General features: G+C 41.2%; 1 protein-coding gene across 1 annotated transcript; it reads left to right on the top strand.

Annotated features, from left to right (window-relative positions):
• The first annotated feature begins 589 nt into the window (after positions 1-589).
• On the top strand, positions 590-22,961 carry LOC139558540 (synaptic vesicle glycoprotein 2A-like). Its single transcript, XM_071373714.1, has 13 exons — positions 590-892; positions 6,553-7,328; positions 9,458-9,638; positions 11,408-11,559; positions 11,708-11,841; positions 16,189-16,278; positions 16,589-16,696; positions 16,955-17,043; positions 17,295-17,459; positions 17,646-17,779; positions 17,931-18,134; positions 18,349-18,508; positions 18,671-22,961. Exons 2-13 carry the CDS (start codon positions 6,728-6,730, stop codon positions 18,852-18,854), a joined length of 2,202 nt encoding a protein of 733 aa, XP_071229815.1. The 5' UTR covers positions 590-892; positions 6,553-6,727; the 3' UTR covers positions 18,855-22,961.
• The last annotated feature ends 136 nt before the right edge of the window (positions 22,962-23,097 follow it).

The raw sequence follows: 23,097 nt of genomic DNA, 5'->3' as shown, positions 1-23,097 counted from the left end.
TCTTGTCTATGATGTCATTATATGGAATGGACCAGTGGTTGGCATAGAAACAGGAGCAGGTGGGGGGGGGGGTAGAGAATTATGGGGGTGTCACTTTGATATTCAGCTCAGGGAGACATGTCCAGTTACATGGAAAACATTGTTTCAGATATCGCCTGTTGATTAGGGATAACTATGAGTCATGTTTCAACGATATATATATATTTTTACAGCTCATATCGAAGCTGTTCTATGCGACCATTGAATTGGAGCAGAGTAATACAAGTATTGGTACCTTGGGTGTAGGCTATCACTGAAAGGGAGGCAATTCCTAGTATAGGCTATACATGTTTGCATGCGTGGTAAAGATCATTTTAATTTAGAGTATGTAGACATAATACAGCTAAAGCCTAGCATACATTAGTCGATTTGAAACAAACATACCATCATGTTATGAATATAAATAGGCTACACGTGATGGTTGCTTGCTTTCACATGTAGGCTACACATAATTCGAATAGTGTTGGGTGTGTGGGATGATGAGAGGGTGTGGTAGGCAACATCTAAACAAAATGGATGTTAATACTTTCAAATTGTTTGAAATACGGGTTAAGATAAATGATTCACGTGAGAAACACTATAGCACCAATAAGATAGACCGTGGCAAGGTGCGTGAATGGTCTATTTATGCCGAGGACCAGAAATGTTCGATGGGGGGGAGGGGATCCACGATGCTACGTTTGGTACCCACTGAGGTGGTGCTTCTTGGTTCTCGCTTCACGCTTCCTCTTCAGTCAGTTGGGTTACGGGGAGCCTATCCACGTTTGAGAAGCAGCAGCAGCATCAAACGTACTGTCATCCTGTGGACACAATTCAAGCTGGGGATATAGTGAAAGCCAAATCCATAATTACGGTGAGATGATCCTGTTACCTTTACTAAAATGAAACTCAACAAATTAGTTATAATTAGCCTACATAAGCCTAACGTTACCCCGTTGTTATCTGGATGTGCGTGCATCCCAAAATATATTGCGCACGGGCCACGATTTAGGGTGTGAAAATAATATTGCGTTTTATTGAAATGTAGCCTATCTATTTATGTGTCGATTCAGACTCAAATTGTTGATATTTCTTATTGCCTATTTAACATGACAGTATCCTGTCTAACATTATATCCACATCATCCCGCAGCCCTGCGTAAAAATGCAGTCACGACAATGCCATGTATCTTCAAATAATGAGATTGGAACTGCGTTCGGTTTTAAATAATTTATTTTACCGAAAATAATATGTTGAATATTGAATTTAGATCAACAATTGAGCTAATTGCTTTAAGCCATTTGTAAAAGACGCGCTGCTTTTGTTGCTGCTTTTGTTGTACTGAGTTAAATATTGAATTTTTGGCTACCCCAAAATAAATTATATTACTACCATACTATCTTAATTTTCGCAGTCGTATTGCCTTGTGTTTTGACAAATGTGTTATAATTTTGCAATTGTCCTTCACGAAGGCGATTCATCGTGATTGTGTTGGTGAGGGGGATTCCATGTCGACTGAATGCCAACCGTCCGTAATGCAAGTTATTGGCAGACAATTTCTGACATAATAAACGTACATGTGTGACCTTGCAAAGATCTCAGATGGACCATCATATTGAGGTCGAATTAAAGCCGCGCTACTTTTGGCAAGCCAAGACATGTGCATGCTTTGCCTCCATCTATGACGACCGTGTCTCAGATGGCGCCATTTGTTGCTAATGTTCAACGGGTTTACTATTTCCCTTAACAAATACATATTTCCTTGACCATTAAGATAATCATGCCTGCACAACATAATTAGCATATATAGTGCCTGTAGATTTAGATTTTTTGGCATGCAGAGGCGTCATGCCCAGTGGCACGTGTCCCCACAAGTTGGTAAAAATATATAAAAAAATCTCTGTAATACTACAAGCCACAGCAATTTTATGAAGTTGGCGTTAGCTAGCCCAGATAGGTTCCCAATCTCTCATAACTAGCTACCAAGAAGCCGTTGCAGGCTATATATCAAGTTAGAGTAGCTAGCTTGTCAATCTATTTTAGCTGGTATGCCTGGTGGCAAGGTTGGTAGACTTTAGAAAAGCAAGAAATAACTAAATAAGACTCACATTCCTTTCAATCTTTTACCCAGGCTACCCAATGAACTTGTCAAGGGGACGTTGGACTGTTGGGACTGACAGTCACAGGGCCTCTGGTTCAGGTCGTGGTCGGACTACCCCCTTGAATTTGTCACCTTCATGTGAGAAGTGGGATGGCACCCCAGTGCAGCCATTAGGAGTGTTTTATGGTGTGAGGGAATCGCTAGGGAAAAGTACTGGGACGCCAGGAAAGCAGGTTTTGCATTTTAGGACCAATATGTGTTAAAGTGAGTCTTGTCCCCATCTCTGACCCCACATGTGCAACCGTGTGGACGTTACTGACTAAAATATAGCATATCTGGTGGGTATATTTACAGCGACAGTGTTTTTCTAAATAGATGGATGTGTTGTCATTGCTGTTCCCAGTTTCATCCTCTCTCTTGATGCTTTTGGCAGGCACCTCTTAGGCTAATGGGTCACCCAGTGGCTCTTTAATCATTTTGTCTGCCACCCTGTTGTCAGGAAGGAATTCCCTGAAGAAGGCTCTCCGCTCACTCTCTCTCTCCCGCTCACTCTCTCTCTCTCTCTCCTCACTCTCTCCTCGCTCTCTCTCAAGTTCTATCTCCCCTTTTTTCAATTTATCTCTTCCATTCTGTCTGTGCATTGTATCATGTCCTGTCTCACTTCATTTGCTTTCCTCCTCCCTCTCACTATCACTCTCTAGATGTTTCTCTCCCCTACCAGCTGCTCACAGTCTCGATCCTCCCAAAGCTTTGAAATCAATCTGATTCTCTGAACACAGTCTTGATGCAAAAAGTTAATCCTCTCACTCCTGTACTATTGTTTTCCCTTCGTATAATCCCAACACATGACATGAGAGGATTAATAATCCTCATTAGCCATTTAAGGCAGTCATCGCTTTAAACACCCCAAAATGGCATTATAGGTAAAGAAGAGCATTAGAGCTTATCACCAGTCCTTGTCAAAGATGAAGTGGACAGCTGTTTCAACAAAATACATATAGTTACTGGGTTTCAGCCTTGTACAATGGGCTTTTGGTATTATGTTGTCAAGGAAAATATGGCCACGTCCATAGATTGAGATAATAATGAATTGTAAAAAGCAGAAAAATAAAATGACACGGACATATAGACCATCCCACTGGGCAGCCAGTTTGAAACATTGAATTTGAAGCTCAATTACAATTTGACCCACCCATTTGATTCTGTAAAAAATTTAGATTCTTGTATCAACACATCTATTCATCATTGTCTTACAAAATCCAATGCTATACTAATAAATGCTATATTTATTTGTTTCACATTTAGAGAAAGAGACCATTGCACGTTTACTGCTGTGATAGGCAGACATACTGTAGATAAAAGGCTCCCAAATAATATTGTTATCTGTGATGTTGATTGTATCAAAATATTCCCACCTTCTCTAATGGTGGCCACCATTTTAAATCTGACTTTGGGGAACAGGAAACTGTCTCTCAGCGTATATACAGTGCATTCGCAAAGTATTCAGACCCCTTGACTTTTTCCACATTTTGTTACGTTACAGCCATATTCTAAAATGGATTCAATTGGTTTTTTCCCCTCATCAATCTACACACAATACCCCATAATGACCAAGCAAAAACAGGTTTTTAGAAATGTTTGCAAATGTATTAAAAATACACAACTGAAATATTACATTTACATAAGTATTCTGACCCTGTATTCAGACCCTTTACTCAGTACTTTGTTGAAGCACCTTTGGCAGCGATTACAGCCTTGAGTCTTCTTGGGTATGACGCTACAATCTTGGCACACCTGTATTTAGGGAGTTTCTCCCATTCTTCTCTGCAGATCTTCAAGCTCTGTCAGGTTGGATGGGGAGCTTTGCTGTGCAGCTATTTTCAGGTCTCTCCAGAGATGTTCGATTGGGCTCAAGTCTGAGTTCTGGCTGGGTCACTCAAGGACATTCAGAGACTTGTCCCGAAGCCACTTCTGCGTTGTCTTGGCTATGGGCTTTGGGGATGTTGTCCTGTTGGAAGGTGAACCTTCGCCCCAGTCTGAGGTCCTGAGCGCTCTGCAGCAGGTTTTCATCAAGGATCTCTCTGTACTTTGCTCCGATCATCTTTCCCTTGATCCTGACTAGTCTCCCAGTCCCTGCCGCTGAAAAACATCCCCACAGCATGATGCTGCAACCACCATGCTTCACAGAAGGGATGGTGCCAGGTTTCCTCCAGATGTGACACTTGGCATTCAGGCCAAAGAGTTCAATCTTGGTTTCATCAGACCAGAGAATCTTGTTTCTCATGTTCTGAGTCCTTTAGGTGCCTTTTGGCAAACTCCAAGCGGGCTGTCATGTGCCTTTTACTGAGGAGTGGCTTCCGTCTGGCCACTCTACCATAAAGGCCTAATTGGTGGAGTGTTGCAGAGATGGTTGTCCTTCTGGAAGGTTCTCCCATCTCCACAGAGGAACTCTGGAGCTCTGTCAGAGTGACCATCGGGTTCTTGGTCAACTCCCTGACCAAGGCCCTTCTCCCCAGATTGCTCAGTTTGGCTGGGCTGCCAGCTCTAGGAAGAGTCTTGGTGGTTCCAAACTTCTTCCATTTAAGAATAATGGAGGCCACTGTGTTCTTGGGTACCTTCAATGCTGTAGACATTTTTTGGTGCCCTTCCCCAGATCTGCTCTCGAGTAGCACAGCTGTCTAAGGCACTGCATCTCAGTGGTAGAGGCGTCACTACAGACACCATGGTACGAATCCAGGCTGTATCACAACCGGCCATGATTGGGAGTCCCATAGGGTGGCGCACAATTGGCTCAGCGTCGTCCAGGGTTGGCTGGTGTAGGCCGTCATTGTAAATAAGAATTTGTTCTTAACTGACTTTCCTAGTTAAATAAAGGTTAAATAGGAAATCTGTGCCTCAGCACAATCATGTCTCTGAGCTCTACGGACAATTCCTTAGACCTCATGGCTTGGTTTTTGCTCTGACATGCACTGTCAACTGTGGGACCTTATATAGACAGGTGTGTGCCTTTCCAAATCATGTCCAATCAATTGAATTTACCACAGTTGGACTCCAATCAAGTTGTAGAAACATCTCAAGGATGATCAATGGAACCAGGATGCACCTGAGCTCAATTTAGAGTTTAATAGCAAAGGGTCTGAATACCTATGTAAATAAGGTATTCATGTTTTTTCATTTGAATACATTTGCAAACATTTATAAAAACCTATTTTCTCTTTGACATTATGGAGAATTGTGTGTAGATTGATGAAAATATATATATACACTACTGTTCAAAAGTTTGGGGTCACTCAGAAATGTTCTTGTTTTTGAAAGAAAAGCACATTTTTTGACCATTAAAATAACATAGAATTTATCAGAAATACAGTGTAGACATTGTTAATGTTGTAAATGACTATTGTAGCTGGAAACGGCTGATTTTTAGTAGAATATCTACATAGGCGTACAGAGGCCCATTATCAGCAACCATCACTCCTGTGTTCCAATGGCATGTTGTGTTAGCTAATTCAAGTTTATCATTTTAAAAGGCTAATTGATCATTAGAAAACCCTTTTGAAATAATGTTAGCACAGCTGAAAACAGTGAACAGGCGACTCCGGGATGCTGGCCTTCTAGGCAGAGTTGCAAAGAAAAAGCCAATATCTCAGACTGGCCAGTAAAAATAAAAGATTAAGATGGGCAAAAGAACAGACACTAGACAGAGGAACTCTGCCTAGAAGGCCAGTATCCCGGAGTCACCTCTTCACTAAGTGTTATCCACATTTTACAGGCTTTTTATTTCCAGTATGGTCGATTCTGCATCTTAACATGTGAGAGAGGCCATTTTCAAATTAAACAGTATAAGTCAAAAGCAACATTATTTGTGCATTGCAATAATACACATTTGGATTCATTCTCTTACTTTATATGATTTCAAATGTCCTTTCCATATGTTTGAAAAAATATTGCTTTTGACTTATCCATGAATCCACAGTCCAATAGGAATTGCTGCTACCCTTTTCAGTATGTCCCTGTTATAGTTTCCCTGGTGTTGAGTTGTTATCAGATGGACACCAGACACAATATGTCAACAGGAGAACAGCCATTCCTAATCAGTTCAGAGAGTGCAAATTGAGATAAGATGCTGCTTGGCAACTGCTTAGAAATACTCTCCCCCTAGCAACAGTAACAGGCTTACTCATTTATTGAGCATTATAGAGATGGAATGGTACTTAAAGGGGCAATCTGCGATTCGCAAAACAACAAATTGCTACCCCCGCCACTTGTTTTGATAAAGAGCTGAGGGATGGATGCAAGGACTCCATTAGATCACAATTATGGTTTCAAACATGTTTTAAACTATACAGTATTTGTTTACAATTATATTGACCCCAACCCTGATTCTGAAGTATGGTCCATGTGACTGACAATGTGTTTGCGCTTTCCCTCTGTAGAGGAGCTGTCCATCACAGAGCGGGCCCTGTGATCCAATTCAGCTCAACTCTCCGCCACCCTGTTGAGGGTAAACTGGAACGCTACCTGACATAAACACTCCCCAGAGATTCCTGAGTTCACAACCTACTTTTCAGGTGATAAACCCTGTCTTTGAGATTCCTCAACACTTCAATAATGGAGGACGGCTATCAGAACAAGACAGCCTTTATAAAGGGCGCCAAAGACATTGCCAAAGAGGTCAAGCGCCAGGCGGCCAAGAAAGTGGGCCGCGGTGTGGACAAGATGACCGACGAGTACAGCAAACGCTCCTATGCCCGCTTCGAGGAAAACGACGACGATGACTACCCTGTAGTGCCTGGGGGGCAGGACGGTGGTTACTACCGGGGCGACAGCCAGGCAGCCAATGACGATGAAGGTGGCCACAGCGACTCCACAGAAGGTCACGACGAAGACGACGAGATCTACGAGGGCGAGTACCAGGGCATTCCCCGCGCTGACTCGAGCAAGGCTGCTGACGGCCTAGCAGGGGGAGATGGGCAGCAGTTCAGGGACATGGCACAGTTTGAGGGGGAGCGGCGGAAGGACCAAGAAGAGCTAGCCCAGCAGTACGAGACCATCCTGCAGGAGTGTGGCCATGGGAAGTTCCAGTGGACCCTCTACTTTGTGCTGGGGCTGGCGCTCATGGCAGACGGTGTGGAGATCTTTGTGGTGGGTTTTGTGCTCCCCAGTGCCGAGAAGGATATGTGTCTGTCAGAGGAAAGCAAGGGCATGTTGGGTAAGTGTGACCCTTAAACTGTGTCTTTTTAACTGATTTGATTGATTTACATGCTAGATAAGTGAACCCTTAACATTTTTTTGGAGCATGTTGAAGACTGTATTTCTCTGATCGAGTGTCAAATGTGGGGGGTTTTATCGGTCCCAATGCAAATTCAATTAAACCCTGTCGTTCTGCGGTAAAGCATGCTCTGCAGCTTGCTTTGATCTTGTCTCTCAGACACGTCTGTCTGTCTCCTGACAGGTTCCTTCTTCTTCCGCTGACAGAGAGTTCATTCTCACATAAAGGGGAAAACCATCTATAAATAGCCTCCTCCATCCCGCACCTCCCCCTTTCACTGCCCTTGAGCTTTGTGTGTGTGTGTGTGTGTGTGTGTGTGTGTGTGTGTGTGTGTGTGTGTGTGTGTGTGTGTGTGTGTGTGTGTGTGTGTGTGTGTGTGTGTGTGTGTGTGTGTGTGTGTGTGTGTGTGTGTGTGTGTGTGTATATCTGCATGTTTGGGTGTCTGTGAGTGTGTGACGGTGTCTGGCCACACACACACCTAACCGCAGGTTTACACAGTGCAATTGGCAGATAGCACAAATGCAAATCTTTTTTGGGGGGTACATTGGAAGACAGTCATTTATGTGAGTTTTGATGACAACGTCTCAAAATGTGAGGGATTTACCGTAGAACTTTGAACCCAAACCGATCAGATTAGCATTCTTGCATCGTTATTTTGTTAATTGATTGCACCCAAATTGGCCATTTTAATATATAGAATTAATATAATATAAACGTTTGACTGTTTATTTTGATTCCTCATGTCTAACTCATTGTTAGAAAAGAGTTAGGTAATATATTTATTCAATATTATATGAATCCTATACATTTCAATGGCAATTTGGGTGCAATCAATTACCAAAGAGGTCAAATGATATTTCAACAAAATAATGTTGCAGGAATGCTAATCTTATCTGTTTCTAACAACATAAACGATTTCAGAACAATCTGAGATGGCTGGGTGTCGAAATCCTCTTGTGCTTTTTGAGGTGGAACGACCCACGTGTTGTGCCGAAGGTTAGCAAATAAAGCAGCTGTATGCACAGGTCTGATTGAAACATGAATCTCTCATTGTCTCTCTCTGTCCTCTGCAGGTCTGATTGAAACAGGAATCTCTCATTGTCTCTCTCTGTCCTCTGCAGGTCTGATTGAAACATGAATATCTCTCATTGTCTCTCTCCGTCCTCTGCAGGTCTGATAGAAACATGAATCTCTCTCATTGTCTCTCTCTGTCCTCTGCAGGTCTGTTTGAAACATGAATCTCTCTCATTGTCTCTCTCCGTCCTCTGCAGGTCTGTTTGAAACATGAATCTCTCTCATTGTCTCTCTCTGTCCTCTGCAGGTCTGTTTGAAACATGAATCTCTCTCATTGTCTCTCTCCGTCCTCTGCAGGTCTGATAGAAACATGAATCTCTCTCATTGTCTCTCTGTCCTCTGCAGGTCTGTTTGAAACATGAATCTCTCTCATTGTCTCTCTTCGTCCTCTGCAGGTCTGATTGAAACATGAATCTCTCTCATTGTCTCTCTCTGTCCTCTGCAGGTCTGTTTGAAACATGAATCTCTCTCATTGTCTCTCTCCGTCCTCTGCAGGTCTGATTGAAACATGAATCTCTCTCATTGTCTCTCTCCGTCCTCTGCAGGTCTGATTGAAACATGAATCTCTCTCATTGTCTCTCTCCGTCCTCTGCAGGTCTGATTGAAACATGAATCTCTCTCATTGTCTCTCTCCGTCCTCTGCAGGTCTGATAGAAACATGAATCTCTCTCATTGTCTCTCTCCGTCCTCTGCAGGTCTGATAGAAACATGAATCTCTCTCATTGTCTCTCTCCGTCCTCTGCAGGTCTGATAGAAACATGAATCTCTCTCATTGTCTCTCTCCGTCCTCTGCAGGTCTGATAGAAACATGAATATCTCTCATTGTCTCTCTCCGTCCTCTGCAGGTCTGATAGAAACATGAATCTCTCTCATTGTCTCTCTCCGTCCTCTGCAGGTCTGATTGAAACATGAATCTCTCTCATTGTCTCTCTCCGTCCTCTGCAGGTCTGTTTGAAACATGAATCTCTCTCATTGTCTCTCTCCATCCTCTGCAGGTCTGATTGTTTATCTGGGAATGATGGTCGGGGCATTCGTGTGGGGTGGGCTCGCTGACCGGATCGGCCGACGCCAGTCCCTTCTTATCTGTCTCTCCATCAACAGCGTCTTCTCCTTCTTCTCCTCCTTTGTTCAGGGCTACAGCACCTTTCTCTTATGCAGACTACTTTCTGGTGTTGGGTAAGATTCTGAAAACTGATGGATGGTGAATGAGTGACACACAGATGCAGGTGGGCTTAAGGGCTTATTAATATAGTTGCAGTGCCTTCAGAAATTATTCAAACCCCTTGACTTTTTCCACATTTTGCTGTGTTACAGCCTGAATTTAAAATGGATTAAATTGAAATGTTGTGTCATCGGCCTACACACAATAGCCCATAATGTCAAAGTGGAATTATGTTATTAGAATTTTTTACAAATGATTAAAAAATGAAAAGCTGAAATGTCTTCAAATGTAAATGTATTCAACCCCTTTGTTATGGCAAGCCTAAATAAGTTCAGGAGTAAACATTTGCTTAACAAGTCACATAATAAGTTGCATGGACTCACTCTGTGTGCAATAATAGTGTTTAACATGATTTTTGAATATTCGTCGAGCAGTGAATTTCCAGCACAGATTCAACCACAAATACCAGGGAGGTTTTCCAATGCCTCGCAAAGAAGGGCACCTATTGGTAGATGGGGGGATAAAAGCATACGTTTAATATCTCTTTGAGCATGGTGAAGTTATTTATTACAGTTTGGATGGTTTATCAATACACCCAGTCACTACAAAGATACAGGTGTCCTTCCTAACTTAGTTGCCAAAGAGTTAGATAACCGCTCAGGAATTTCACCATGAGACCAATCAATGGTGACTTTAAAACAGTTACAGAGTTTAATGGCTGTGATAGGAGAAAACTGAGGATGGATCAACAACATTGTAGCTACTCCACAATACTAACCTAAATGAAAGAGTGAAAATAAGAAAGCCTTTATAGATTTTATTTTTCAAAACATGCATCCTGTTTGCAATAAGGCGTTAAAGTAAAACTGCAAAGAATGTGGCAAAAAATTAACTTTCTGTCCTGAATACAAAGCATTATGTTTGGGGCAAATCCAACACAACACATCACTGAGTACCACTCTTCATATTTTCAAGCATTGTGGTGGCTGCATCATGTTATTGGAATGCTTGTTTTTTAGGATAAAAATAAACTGAATAGAGCTAAGCACAGGCAAAATCCTAGAAGAAAAACCTGCTTCAGTTTGCTTTCCTACAGACACTGTGAGCAAAATTCACCTTTCAGCAGGACAATAATCTAAAACACAAGGCCAAATATACAGTAGAGTTGCTTACCAAGATGACATTGAATATTCCTGAGTGATCTAGTTACAATTTCGTCTTGAAAATATATGGCAGTACTTGAAAATGGCTGTCTAGCAGTGATCAACAACCAACTTGACAGAGCTCGAAGAATTTTAAAATGAGTAATGTGCAAATATTGTACAATCCAGGTTTGCAAAGCTCTTAGAGACTTACCAAGAAAGACTCTGAGCTGTAATCGCTGCTAAAGGTGATTCTAACATGTATTGACTCAGGGGTGTGAATACTTATGTAAATTAGATATTTTGTATTTAATTTTCCCCAAATTTGCAAAAATGTCTAAAAACATGTTTTCACTTTGTCATTATGGGGTACTGTGTGTTGATGGTTGAGAAAAAATATATATTTGAATTCAGGCTGTAACACAACAAAATGTGGAATAATTCAAGGGGTATGACTACTTTCTGAAGGCACTGTTTATAATTAGGAGAGTTAGATTTTCTTTGCTTTAATGCTAAGGAAGACCTTTCATCCCAATAGCACCATCTTGGAAGCTATGTAGCGCTCCTACCACCAAATATTATCTTCAAGTTTGATTTCATTTAACCTCCAGTGGTTTGTTTCTCTATGCTAATCCTTTCAGGATCGGTGGTTCCATCCCCATTGTGTTCTCCTACTACTCAGAGTTTCTAGCCCAGGAGAAACGTGGGGAGCACCTCAGTTGGCTCTGCATGTTCTGGATGATTGGTGGCATCTATGCCTCAGCTATGGCATGGGCCATCATCCCACACTATGGTGAGTAGCCTATGGCAGGAATTCAATCATCACGGATATGGCCCCAAAAACGCTCAAAGTGCCTTACCACAAAGTTGTATCTAGTGATTACGCAGGGATACAGTTTGTGCTTCGTCCCATTTCTCTCTCTCTGCTCCTCTCCTCCCAGGCTGGAGTTTCCAGATGGGGTCAGCGTACCAGTTCCACAGCTGGCGTGTGTTCGTCCTGGTGTGTGCATTTCCCTCTGTTGCGGCTATTGTTTCTCTCACCACCATGCCAGAAAGCCCGCGCTTCTTCTTAGAGGTAAGCAAGGGTCGCTTTCTCATAAGTCCATATACAGTGGGGAGAACAAGTATTTGATACACTGACAATTTTGCAGGTTTTCCTACTTACAAAGCATGTAGAGGTCTGTAATTTTTATCATAGGTACACTTCAACTGTGAGAGAAGGAATCTAAAACAAAAATCCAGAAAATCACATTGTATGATTTTTAAGTAATTAATTTGCATTTTATTGCATGACATAAGTATTTGATACATCAGAAAAGCAGAACTGAATATTTGGTACAGAAACCTTAGTTTGCAATTACAGAGATCATACGTTTCCTGTAGTTCTTGACCAGGTTTGCACACACTGCAGCAGGGATTTTGGCCCACTCCTCCATACAGACCTTCTCCAGATCCTTCAGGTTTCGGGGCTGTCGCTGGGCAATACGGACTTTCGGCTCCCTCCAAAGATTTTCTATTGGGTTCAGGTCTGGAGACTGGCTAGGCCACTCCAGGACCTTGAGATGCTTTTTACGGAGCCACTCCTTAGTTGCCCTGGCTGTGTGTTTCGGGTCGTTGTCATGCTGGAAGACCCAGCCACGACCCATCTTCAATGCTCTTACTGAGGGAAGGAGGTTGTTGGTCAAGATCTCGCGATACATGGCCCCATCCATCCTCCCCTCAATACGGTGCAGTCGTCCTGTCCCCTTTGCAGAAAAGCATCCCCAAAGAATGATGTTTCCACCTCCATGCTTCACGGTTGGGATGGTGTTCTTGGGGTTGTACTCATCCTTCTTTTTCCTCCAAACACGGCGAGTGGAGTTTAGACCAAAAAGCTCTATTTTTGTCTCATCAGACCATATGACCTTCTCCCATTCCTCCTCTGGATCATCCAGATGGTCATTGGCAAACTTCAGACGGGCCTGGACATGCGCTGGCTTGAGCAGGGGGACCTTGCGTGCGCTGCAGGATTTTAATCCATGACGGCGTAGTGTGTTACTAATGGTTTTCTTTGAGACTGTGGTCCCAGCTCTCTTCAGGTCATTGACCAGGTCCTGCCGTGTAGTTCTGGGCTGATCCCTCACATTCCTCATGATCATTGATGCCCCACGAGGTGAGATCTTGCATGGAGCCCCAGACCGAGGGTGATTGACCGTCATCTTGAACTTCTTCCATTTTCTAATAATTGTGCCAACAGTTGTTGCCTTCTCACCAAGCTGCTTGGCTATTGTCCTGTAGCCCATCCCAGCCTTGTACAGGTCTACAATTTATCCCTGATGTCCTTACACAGCTCTCTGGTCTTGGCCATTGTGGAGAGGTTGGAGTCTGTTTGATTGAGTGTGTGGACAGGTGTATTTTATACAGGTAATGAGTTCAAACAGGTGCAGTTAATACAGGTAATGAGTGGAGAACAGGAGGGCTTCTTAAAGAAAAACTAACAGGTCTGTGAGAGCCGGAATTCTTACTGGTTGGTAGGTGATCAAATACTTATGTCATGCAATAAAATGCAAATTAATTACTTAAAAATCATACAATGTGATTTTCTGGATTTTTGTTTTAGATTCCGTCTCTCACAGTTGAAGTGTACCTATGATAAAAATGACAGACCTCTACATGCTTTGTAAGTAGGAAAACCTGCAAAATCGGCAGTGTATCAAATACTTGTTCTCCCCACTGTAGAAGCAGTTTACCCAAGTCCAATTCTAACCTCAATCATTTGATGCCTTATATATCATTACCTGAGTTGGCTATTGAACAGCAGTAAATATTGCGGATCATACCTTTTAAAGGCACACTCTGGGATATTGTTAATTTAGTATTTTCAATTCTTCAGATTTACAGTGCATTCGAGAAATATTCAGACCCCTTTTCTTTATTCAGACTGTTTCCACATTTTGTTACGTTACAGCCTCATTCTAAAATGGATTAAATAAAAAAATGTTCCTCATCAATCTACACACAATACCCCATAATGACAAAGCAAAAACAGGTTTATAGAAATTTTTGCAAATGTATTAAAATTAAAAAAACAGAAATACCTTATTTACATAAGTATTCAGACCCTTTGCTATGAGACTCGAAATTGAGATCAGGTGCGTCCTGTTTCCATTGATCATCCTTGAGATGTTTCTACATCTTGATTGGAGTCCATCTGTGGTAAATTCAATTGATTGGACATGATTTGGAAAGGTGCACACAGCTGTCTATATAAGGTCCCACAGTTGGCAGAGCATGTCAAAGCAAACACCAAGCTATGATGTTCAAAGAATTGTTCCTAGAGCTCCGAGACAGGATTGTGTCGAGGCATACATACAAGAGTCCATAATGTCAAAGTGTAATTATGATTTTAATTTTTTTTACAAATTAATAAAAAAACAAAAAGCTGAAATGTCTTGAGTCAGTAAGTATTCAAACCCTTTGTTATGGCAAGCCTAAATAAGTTCAGGAGTAAATATTTTCTTAACAAGTCACATAATAAGTTGCATGGAATCAATCTGTGTACAATAGTTTAGCATGATTTTTCAATGACTACCTCATCTCTGTACCCCACACATACAATTATCTGTAAGGTCCCTCAGTCGAGCAGTGAATTTCAAACACAGATTCAACAACAAATACCAGGGAGGTTTTCCAATGCCTTGCGAAGAAGGGCACCTATTGGTAGATGGGGGGGGGGGGAAAGCATACGTTTAATATCTCTTTGAGCATGGTGAAGTTATTTATTACAGTTTGGATGGTGTATCAATACACCCAGTCACTACAAAGATACAGGTGTCCTTCCTAACTTAGTTGCCAAAGAGTTAGATAACCGCTCAGGAATTTCACCATGAGACCAATCAATGGTGACTTTAAAACAGTTACAGAGTTTAATGGCTGTGATAGGAGAAAACTGAGGATGGATCAACAACATTGTAGCTACTCCACAATACTAACCTAAATGAAAGAGTGAAAATAAGGAAGCCTGTAAATATATATATATATATATTTTTCAAAACATTCAAGTAAAACTGCAAAAAATGTGGCAAAGAAATTAACTTTCTTTCCTGAATACAAAGCGTTATGTTTGGGGCAAATCCAACACAACACATCACTAAGTACCACTCTTCTTATTTTCAAGCATTGTGGTGGCTGCATCATGTTATTGGAATGCTAGTTTTTTAGGATAAAAATAAACCGAATAGAGCTAAGCACAGGCAAAATCCTAGAGGAAAACCTGCTTCAGTGTGCTTTCCTACAGCCACTGTGAGACAAATTCACCTTTCAGCAGGACAATAACTTAAAACACAAGGCCAAATATACAGTGGAGTTGCTTACCAAGATGACATTGAATATTTCTGAGTGGCCAATTTACAATTTCGGTTAGAAAATCAATGGCAGTACTTGAGCTTGAATAAACAGAGGAGCTCTAGAGTTTCTCTGTGGAGATGGGAGAACCTTCCAGAAAGACAACCATCTCTGCAGCACTCCACTAATCAGGCCTTTATGGTGGAGTGGCCAGAAGGAAGCCACTTCTCAGTAAAAGGCACGACAGCTCGCTTGGAGTTTGCCAAAAGGCACCTAAAGGACTAAGACCATGAGAAACAAGATTCTCTGGTCTGATGGAAACCGATATTGAACTCTTTGGCCTGAATGCTCCAGAGTGCTCAGGACCTCAGACTGTGGCAAAGGTTCACCTTCCAACAGGACAACAACCCTAAGCACACAGCTAAGACAACGCAGGAGTGGCTTCGGGACAAGTGTCTGAATGTCCTTGAGTGGCCCAGCCAGAGCCCGGACTTGAGCCCAATCGAACATCCCTGGAGAGACCTGAAAATAACTGTGTAGCGATGCTCCCCATCCAACCTGACAGAGCTTGAGGATCTGTAGAGAAGAATGGGAGAAACTCCACAAATACAGGTGTGCCAAGCTTGTAGCTTCATACCCAAGAAGACTCAAAGCTGTAATCATTGCCAAAGGTGCTTCAAAAAAGTACTGAGTAAAGGGTCTGAACACTTACATACATTTGAATTATTGTACATTTGTTTTGCAAACATTTCTGTAAACCTGTTTTTGCTTAGTCATTATGGGGTATTATTTGTAGATTGATAAGGGAAGAAATGATGGAATCCATTTTAGAATAAGGCTGTAACATAACAAAATGTGGAAAAGTCAAGAGGTCTGAAAACTTTCTGAATGCACTGTACACATTGATTCTTGAGCTTAGCACAACTTACTCTACTAGCATAACCCAAAATATAAGGTTTTATTGCAAATAATGGAAATTATATTCAGGCACATTACAGTACACCCTTAGATACTTCACACAGACATGATGTTTCACAATACTCGTAATGTGTTTCAACTGTAAGTGCTTTTGATGAAGTATGAGATCATTTCCCAACAGAACGGCAAACACGACGAAGGCTGGATGATTCTGAAACAAGTTCACGACACCAACATGAGAGCAAAGGGACACCCAGAGAAGGTGTTTTCTGTGAGTATTTCTGAGACAAATATGTCAAGTCTTTGAATTAAAAGGTTCTTCTGCAAAAAGGGTTTATTACGTTGTATTGTCCTGTCCTAGCTGTTTATTTTTGTGTAACCTCGTCCCCAGGCTGGAAGAGACTATTATTTGTTTACTGCATATGCTAGACCTACTATTTTTTGTTCATTTTTTTACCACTCCAAACGGGAAGTTCCCTCACAGGAAAATGGTTGTTCTAATCTAATCTGATCTAATCTAATCTAATGTATACATGTACTGCATACAGATGAGTTGAAAATGGAAGGTATTATTTTCCCAGGTCACCACCATCAAGACTGTAAAGCAGATGGATGAGCTGGTGGACATGGCAGGAGACATATCAACTTTGCGACGCTATAAATTGAAGCTGACCAGCCTATTCCAACAGGTAAGTCATGTTTAAGATCCTATACAGGTATGAGAATATGATGGTTTTATGTGTATATATTTTATATTTCATACAGTATATGTTCATTTACTGTATGAGACTGCATAGATTATGTACGCCACTTAGCAGGCATTTTATCCGAAACGACCAAAGCCCAATTTATGCTAAGTGGGTTTTATAGTGTGTTTTTGTGTTTTTAACCGAGTCAGCTGTAAAACCTAGGTGCATGTCTTAGTACTTTTCTGTGGGTTGCTATAGGTGCGGAGTAACTTCTTGGCCATCTTCAATCCAGAGTACAGAAGGACCACCTTCATGATGATGGCTGTCTGGTTTACCATGTCGTTCAGGTAGCATGACCTTAGTTGTTATCAGCGGCCTGTGCACCAACCGGTTATTTTCTGATCAATCAGAAAGCTCAAGAAATGTTTTATCATATCAAATCTAAAAAGGTTATAAAAAAAGTGTGTCTCCTGCCATCTTAACAGACTGGCCATTGAGGTTCATACTTAATCTCAACTGATTTCAACATGGTGAAAAATGAAGAAACATAGTCATGTTTATTTGGTTAAACTACTTTTGTATTTTACTTCTCCCCCAGCTACTATGGGCTGACAGTGTGGTTCCCTGACATGATCAAGTACATCCAGAAGCAGGAATATGCCTCGCGCACCAAGTTCTTCACCAAGGAGCGAGTGGAGCATGTGACTTTCAACTTCACCTTGGAGAACCAGGTGCACCGCCAAGGACAGTACTTCAACGACAAGTCAGTACTCATGAAATTACACAGAACTTAGTGAATTTGCTAAATGCCATTCTGTATCTAATCAGGAATGGTTAACTGTGCTGGCCTTAATTTCACAACTATGCAATGGACACTAATTGGTAGTCGACTCTAATACAGCTGGGCCGTTAAATACAAGGTCTTTCTTACTTTACCATTGTCCTCAAGGTTCATCAACCTTAAGATGAAGTCCATGGTGTTTGAGGACTCAGTGTTTGAGGAGTGCTACTTCGAGGACATCACCTCTAGCAGAAGCTTCTTCAGAAACTGCACCTTTATCGCAACTCTCTTTTACAATACAGGTAAAAGTCTTTCCCAAAACAAGAAGCATAAAACGATATAGAGTAGAGCTTAGAATATTTAGGAGCCCAGTCCATGCCTAGCATTGAACTGGGCAGTATCCTACCCGTGGCCCCTTCTTGACACCTCTCTTGCTTTCAATTCTCTTGTCAGACTTGTTCCAGAACAGAATCATCAACAGCAAACTGGTAAACAGCACCTTCCTACACAACAAGGAAGGCTGTCTGCTGGACTTCACTGATGACAACAACGCCTACATGATCTACTTTGTCAGCTTCCTGGGCACATTGGCCGTGTTACCCGGCAACATTGTGTCAGCACTGCTGATGGACAAAATTGGACGTCTGAGGATGTTGGGTATGTCACGCCTTCATGAATGTGTTATTAATGCTTTATACAACATTCAAAGAAAAGGTGCTTCTTGTGAGATTATACATCTGATGATACAGGAACCATGCAGGCTTTACTATACCACAGTATTTCATGATTAGCCTACTACAGAAAGAGCCCTTATCTTTGATTTTTTTTTTCTCTCTCTTTCTCTTCGCCCTCAATCTCTTTTCCTACACAGCGGGATCAAGTGTCATATCTTGTGTCAGCTGTTTCTTCCTGTCATTCGGCAGTACCGAGTCGGGGATGATCGCCCTCTTATGTCTCTTTGGCGGCATCAGCATAGCTTCCTGGAATGCCCTGGATGTGTTGACTGTGGAACTGTACCCCTCGGATAAAAGGCAAGCGCACCTACCTCACATTTTTTACCGTGTTACAGCTCCTTCTTGCACAGTGAATAAATTGGTATTTTATGCAGTTGGATTTATTGAAAACATATTTCAGTTTTCATGTTAAGTTCTGAGAAGTTACCCTGCCAATTTCCATTATCTTCTCTTTTTTAGGACCACTGCATTTGGCTTCTTAAATGCCCTTTGCAAGCTGGCTGCTGTCCTGGGCATAAGCATCTTCCAGTCCTTCGTAGGCATCACCAAGGCTGTGCCCATCTTGTTCGCTGCGGGAGCACTCGCTGCCGGCAGTTTCCTGGCTCTAAAGCTGCCTGAAACACGGGGCCAGGTGCTGCAGTAGCACAATTCACCACCAGAAGGCAGAAGAGTGTAGCTGCAGTGGTCACATTGCAATCAGGGCCCGACCAACCATACAATCTCAGCCCATTAAACACCAAAAAACTGACTGCCATCAACAGTATCACAACAGTCCCAGATTACTGAGAAAAAAATAGCACATTGGGTTTTCTTCTAAGAGATCCTACAGGTTAGACGGAATGAAATCTTGCCAACACAGATACAAGTTTATAACCCACTGCCAAAGGATGCAAAGATACTGCTTGATAGCTACAATGCTTAATGGGGATAAATTGATCATAGATACTTCCCAACAAAAGAGATCAAACATCTATACACCCTCAATTCATCCTATCATCCATAGCTGACCATCATGCCATTCAAATAAGGTTAGATGCCCTCCAATAGATTTCCACCTGAAAATAGCTTTCACTGTAACTTAGCTTCCTACTGAAAAAGCGGAGCTCAAATGAATACTTGAATATTAAATGGATGTTTTTCAGCTTTGGCTGATTATAATAGTGGTGAATCATACTTCAAAGCTTCTTGTCCTTTGTAATCTGAATGGACTTGATGAGTGAAAGCCGTATGATAGAAGCCCATTGGTTGATCAGCCTATTGCTTGCATCATATCCTCTGTCCTTTAGGATCTGTGAGGAAGAAAGGACAAGATCGTTGTCATTTAAATCTCTTATTGGCTTCCTCTGAAAGAGAATATTACAAACAATATTTCCCTAACCAGGTGACATGCACCAAGCTCCCTGCTTCAAAATAATGATATATATTATTTGTTCAAACTTGGCATTGATACTAGTTATTTTATCATATAGAAAACAGACTGTGTTGAAGGTATATTGTAAGAATTTAAATAATGACATGACCAATAACTGGTAAATATTTTAGTTTATTTATTGATGGCAATTTGAAGGGATCGTTTTTAGTTTTATATTTGTATTTATTATGGATCCCCATGCACACTAAACAATTACTCTATTTGTTTTTCTACATCAGATTTACTTCAAGCAGTGAAATACTGCATATGTCTAAATCATTTTATGTGGTGTATGTATGAGGGAGATGGAGAAAGAGTTACATCATATGTATCCTTCTGTATGGTTCTTGTAATTGGTTCTATGAGACCTCTGGGGCACTCATTCATGTACAATGATCTACATACATAAAGTGCATCGTTAGGACCCTGTAAAGATATTGGAACGCCAGACAAAGATGAGTAAATACGATGACCACCTATTTAACACATCAGTGGAGATATCCTTTCATTTTGAAAATCTAGAATATTGTTACTTTGAAATAACGAATACATCAATGAGCCCAGGATAACAACTCATGCTTCCTGCATATCACATAGTGGTCTTATGCTCTCTTTGCATCAGCATTCCATTCAGCTAAGGCCAACATGTGCCCCGCCCTCTGCTGTCTATTAAGGCATACAGAACATTATACCTAGGAGGACCGAAGTCAGCCCGTTCAGTCTCCAAGCAATGCGCTATTAATGAAGCACAAGTGAATCCATGTACACTGCTACGAAGCACATTATCCTTCAGTCATACGGCTCATGGGAATATAGCAACTAGTCACTCACAGATTCATTTTAAGGGCTCAATTAAATGCAAACTGTATTTTTTTCCACCGTACTATAAAACACTATTTTCCTTGTGATAAGAAATGTACAATTTATTGCCCCCCCCCCCAAAAAATACAAAACAATTCCCTTCAGAGGGAGGGCATGTACATTGGCAAGGCAGGCTTGGTTGAATCTGGCCCTTTGTTGATTATTATGTGCTTACTTGTCACCATGTCCACGCCATCCCTTTTAATCTTTGTGTCACAAGTGTGGTGACAATCAGTGAGAGAGCTGATCTCTCCATTGCTCAGCTGTAGTGTGAGTGTGACATCTGACTGCAGGGAGACTGGGCGTGTTAAACGTATGGCCTGTGGGATTTCTCTGTTGCTGTGTGCTTGGTACAAGAGCAGTGTCTGATGTGGTACTGGAATTATTTCTTCAAATCGTATCTCTTTAGTGTTGCGTATGTCTGTATGTGACATCTGTTGTTACTTGTGTGTGCACATAACTGACACATTTGTTCTAGACCTAGTGTGTTTGAGTGCGTTTGCGAAAGATAAGTGTAAAACAATGTGTGCAGATTGAATTTGTGATCTCTGTTGTGCTCTCTATGTGTGAGTGCGTGCATGTGTGAGTGCGAGTGCCAAATATTTTTCTACTTCTGTTCTGGTGTTTTCATCCCTAAGAACGCGCACAGGTCAATAGGGGCCATTATAACATATCTATGAACTAAAAGACTAATGCAATAGATATCTAGATCAATGTGATGTTCTTTATAGTGTCAGCCTTGGGCGCTCTTTTGCTGATTGGGCATTTTGTCTCTGATTGCCTGACAGGTTGCGTGGTAATCATGAGAAAAGCACATGACATTTGTACAAAGCAAATTCAAATGACGTGTGTTACCAATTGCAGAGTGGTTTTGGAGAGTGTCAAAATCCCAGCCATTATCCCATTAGATGCGTGTAGTTTCCAGCATAAGAATCTGGACTCTAGTTTTAGACCCATCAACCTTTAAACTTTTCTCTGTTCATATCTCTCTAAGATCAAAGGTCCCTGTGGCAGGCTTGTCAAAGTAGCCTTCACAATAAGCAGGATGTTAAGCATGCTTGTAGTGTATGATCTCTCTGGCTGTTCGTATGCCTGGTCTGTTTGTCCAAAGCAGGCGCTGCTTTTGTATTGCTGTCGTATGGTGACACTTTGGGTCTTTATGTACAGTATCAGTTCTACGACCGCTTTTGGTCAGAGTGGGATGACTTGGTGCAAGTTTAGTCTGTGTTTTTTAAAGTATGCCGTTGTTGGTAAGTCTTTGGTGATCCTGTTAAATGGTTGTACTTCTCTCTGCTTTCAGTAGGGGTTAAAGTTCAAGGAGAAAATAAATCAAAGCAATAAAAGGGATATCTTTCGCCCTATCCTAGTGAACAGGCACAAGAATAGATGGGTTTCCAAAAGTAAGTATTTCAAAATGGCCACCATGTTTTCATCAAAAGAGCGCCCTCAGTAAATTAACGCTCATGTCCACTTAGATGAAACTGCCGTTTTTTAATGTGACTTAAAAATCAACGTGCTATCATTGTACCGTGTGTAGAAACTGTAGATGTTTGTACGTATGTGTATAAAATATGTGGACAAAAAAAGATCAAGGAAAACACTTTGACAATACTGTCAACATGACGGAAAACTATTGTATGTTGTCTTTGTTTTGTAAATGACATTTAAGAAAAAACGTGAATAAATTCTTCAGTAATCACTCCCATGGGATGTTGAGAATATTTTACAGTGATGCTGACCAGGTGCTGTATGTATTTATTTTATGTGAGAATTGTTACTGATGATGGGATTCAAATTTGTGTGCCATTTGTCTATCCAATTCTATGAAGAAAATAATAAACTACTATGGACAAAAAAACAAAGTCCTTTCCCTATTTGTGGTAAGGAAATTGTGTACGTGTGTGTGTCGCCGTAGGAATCAACAATGCTGAATGCTGCTCTAAAATTTGTAACAAACACAAGGCCTCTTACACATCACTGTACCTTCTATCAGTTAGCAGGATGGCCGTCCTTAACTGTAAGGCCACAGACTCACTGTTATATGTTTGTCTAGAAGGCCATTTTAGGTTCCGCTGCCAAAATATTGAAGCACTTAACGTACCCAACAGAGTCATGGAAATGACCGTCTAAGATCAATGAACTGTATTTTATATATTGTTCCCAACACAGTGCTTTTAGCTGCGCTAACATCATCTTGGAACACTTTGCAGAAGGGTTTACAACTTGATCATTTTATTCTGATTGATGATTTTAAATCCCAGATTGGAGGGATGTGCTGACCACAGATTGTACATGTTTTTAAACCTGCTCTCTTATGCACTTTGCACTGTTTTAACTTCCATTCATTGTTATTTTTAGGTTGTGTTGTGTCTCATGTAACTAACTCTAAGTGTGCTGCTTGCTTGGGCTCATATGAAAATGAGATTTCAATGTGACTTTTCTGCATAAATAAATGATTATTCGTAATATTATATTTAACACATTCTTGTCATCATGAAATGTTTACATTGCGTAATTTTGAATTTAATCGGACACATTCTCTGCAGCAATAATCACTCACACTGTGAAAACTACTGTGCAACATGCTGGGACAAGGATTACATTCATAGAATTC

The sequence above is a fragment of the Salvelinus alpinus genome, chromosome 29 (genome assembly GCF_045679555.1).
Source record: "Salvelinus alpinus chromosome 29, SLU_Salpinus.1, whole genome shotgun sequence".
Lineage (NCBI taxonomy): Eukaryota > Metazoa > Chordata > Actinopteri > Salmoniformes > Salmonidae > Salvelinus > Salvelinus alpinus.
This window is presented reverse-complemented; position numbering and strand designations above follow the sequence as displayed.

Bases quoted from the DNA above. Each gene is read 5' to 3' on its own strand.
- LOC139558540 (XM_071373714.1), top strand. From the start codon at position 6,728: ATGGAGGACGGCTATCAGAACAAGACAGCCTTTATAAAGGGCGCCAAA. The intron at 11,842-16,188 runs GTAAGCAAGGGT...ATTTCCCAACAG, and splicing joins GCCCGCGCTTCTTCTTAGAG to AACGGCAAACACGACGAAGG. The intron at 16,697-16,954 runs GTAAGTCATGTT...GGGTTGCTATAG, and splicing joins TGACCAGCCTATTCCAACAG to GTGCGGAGTAACTTCTTGGC.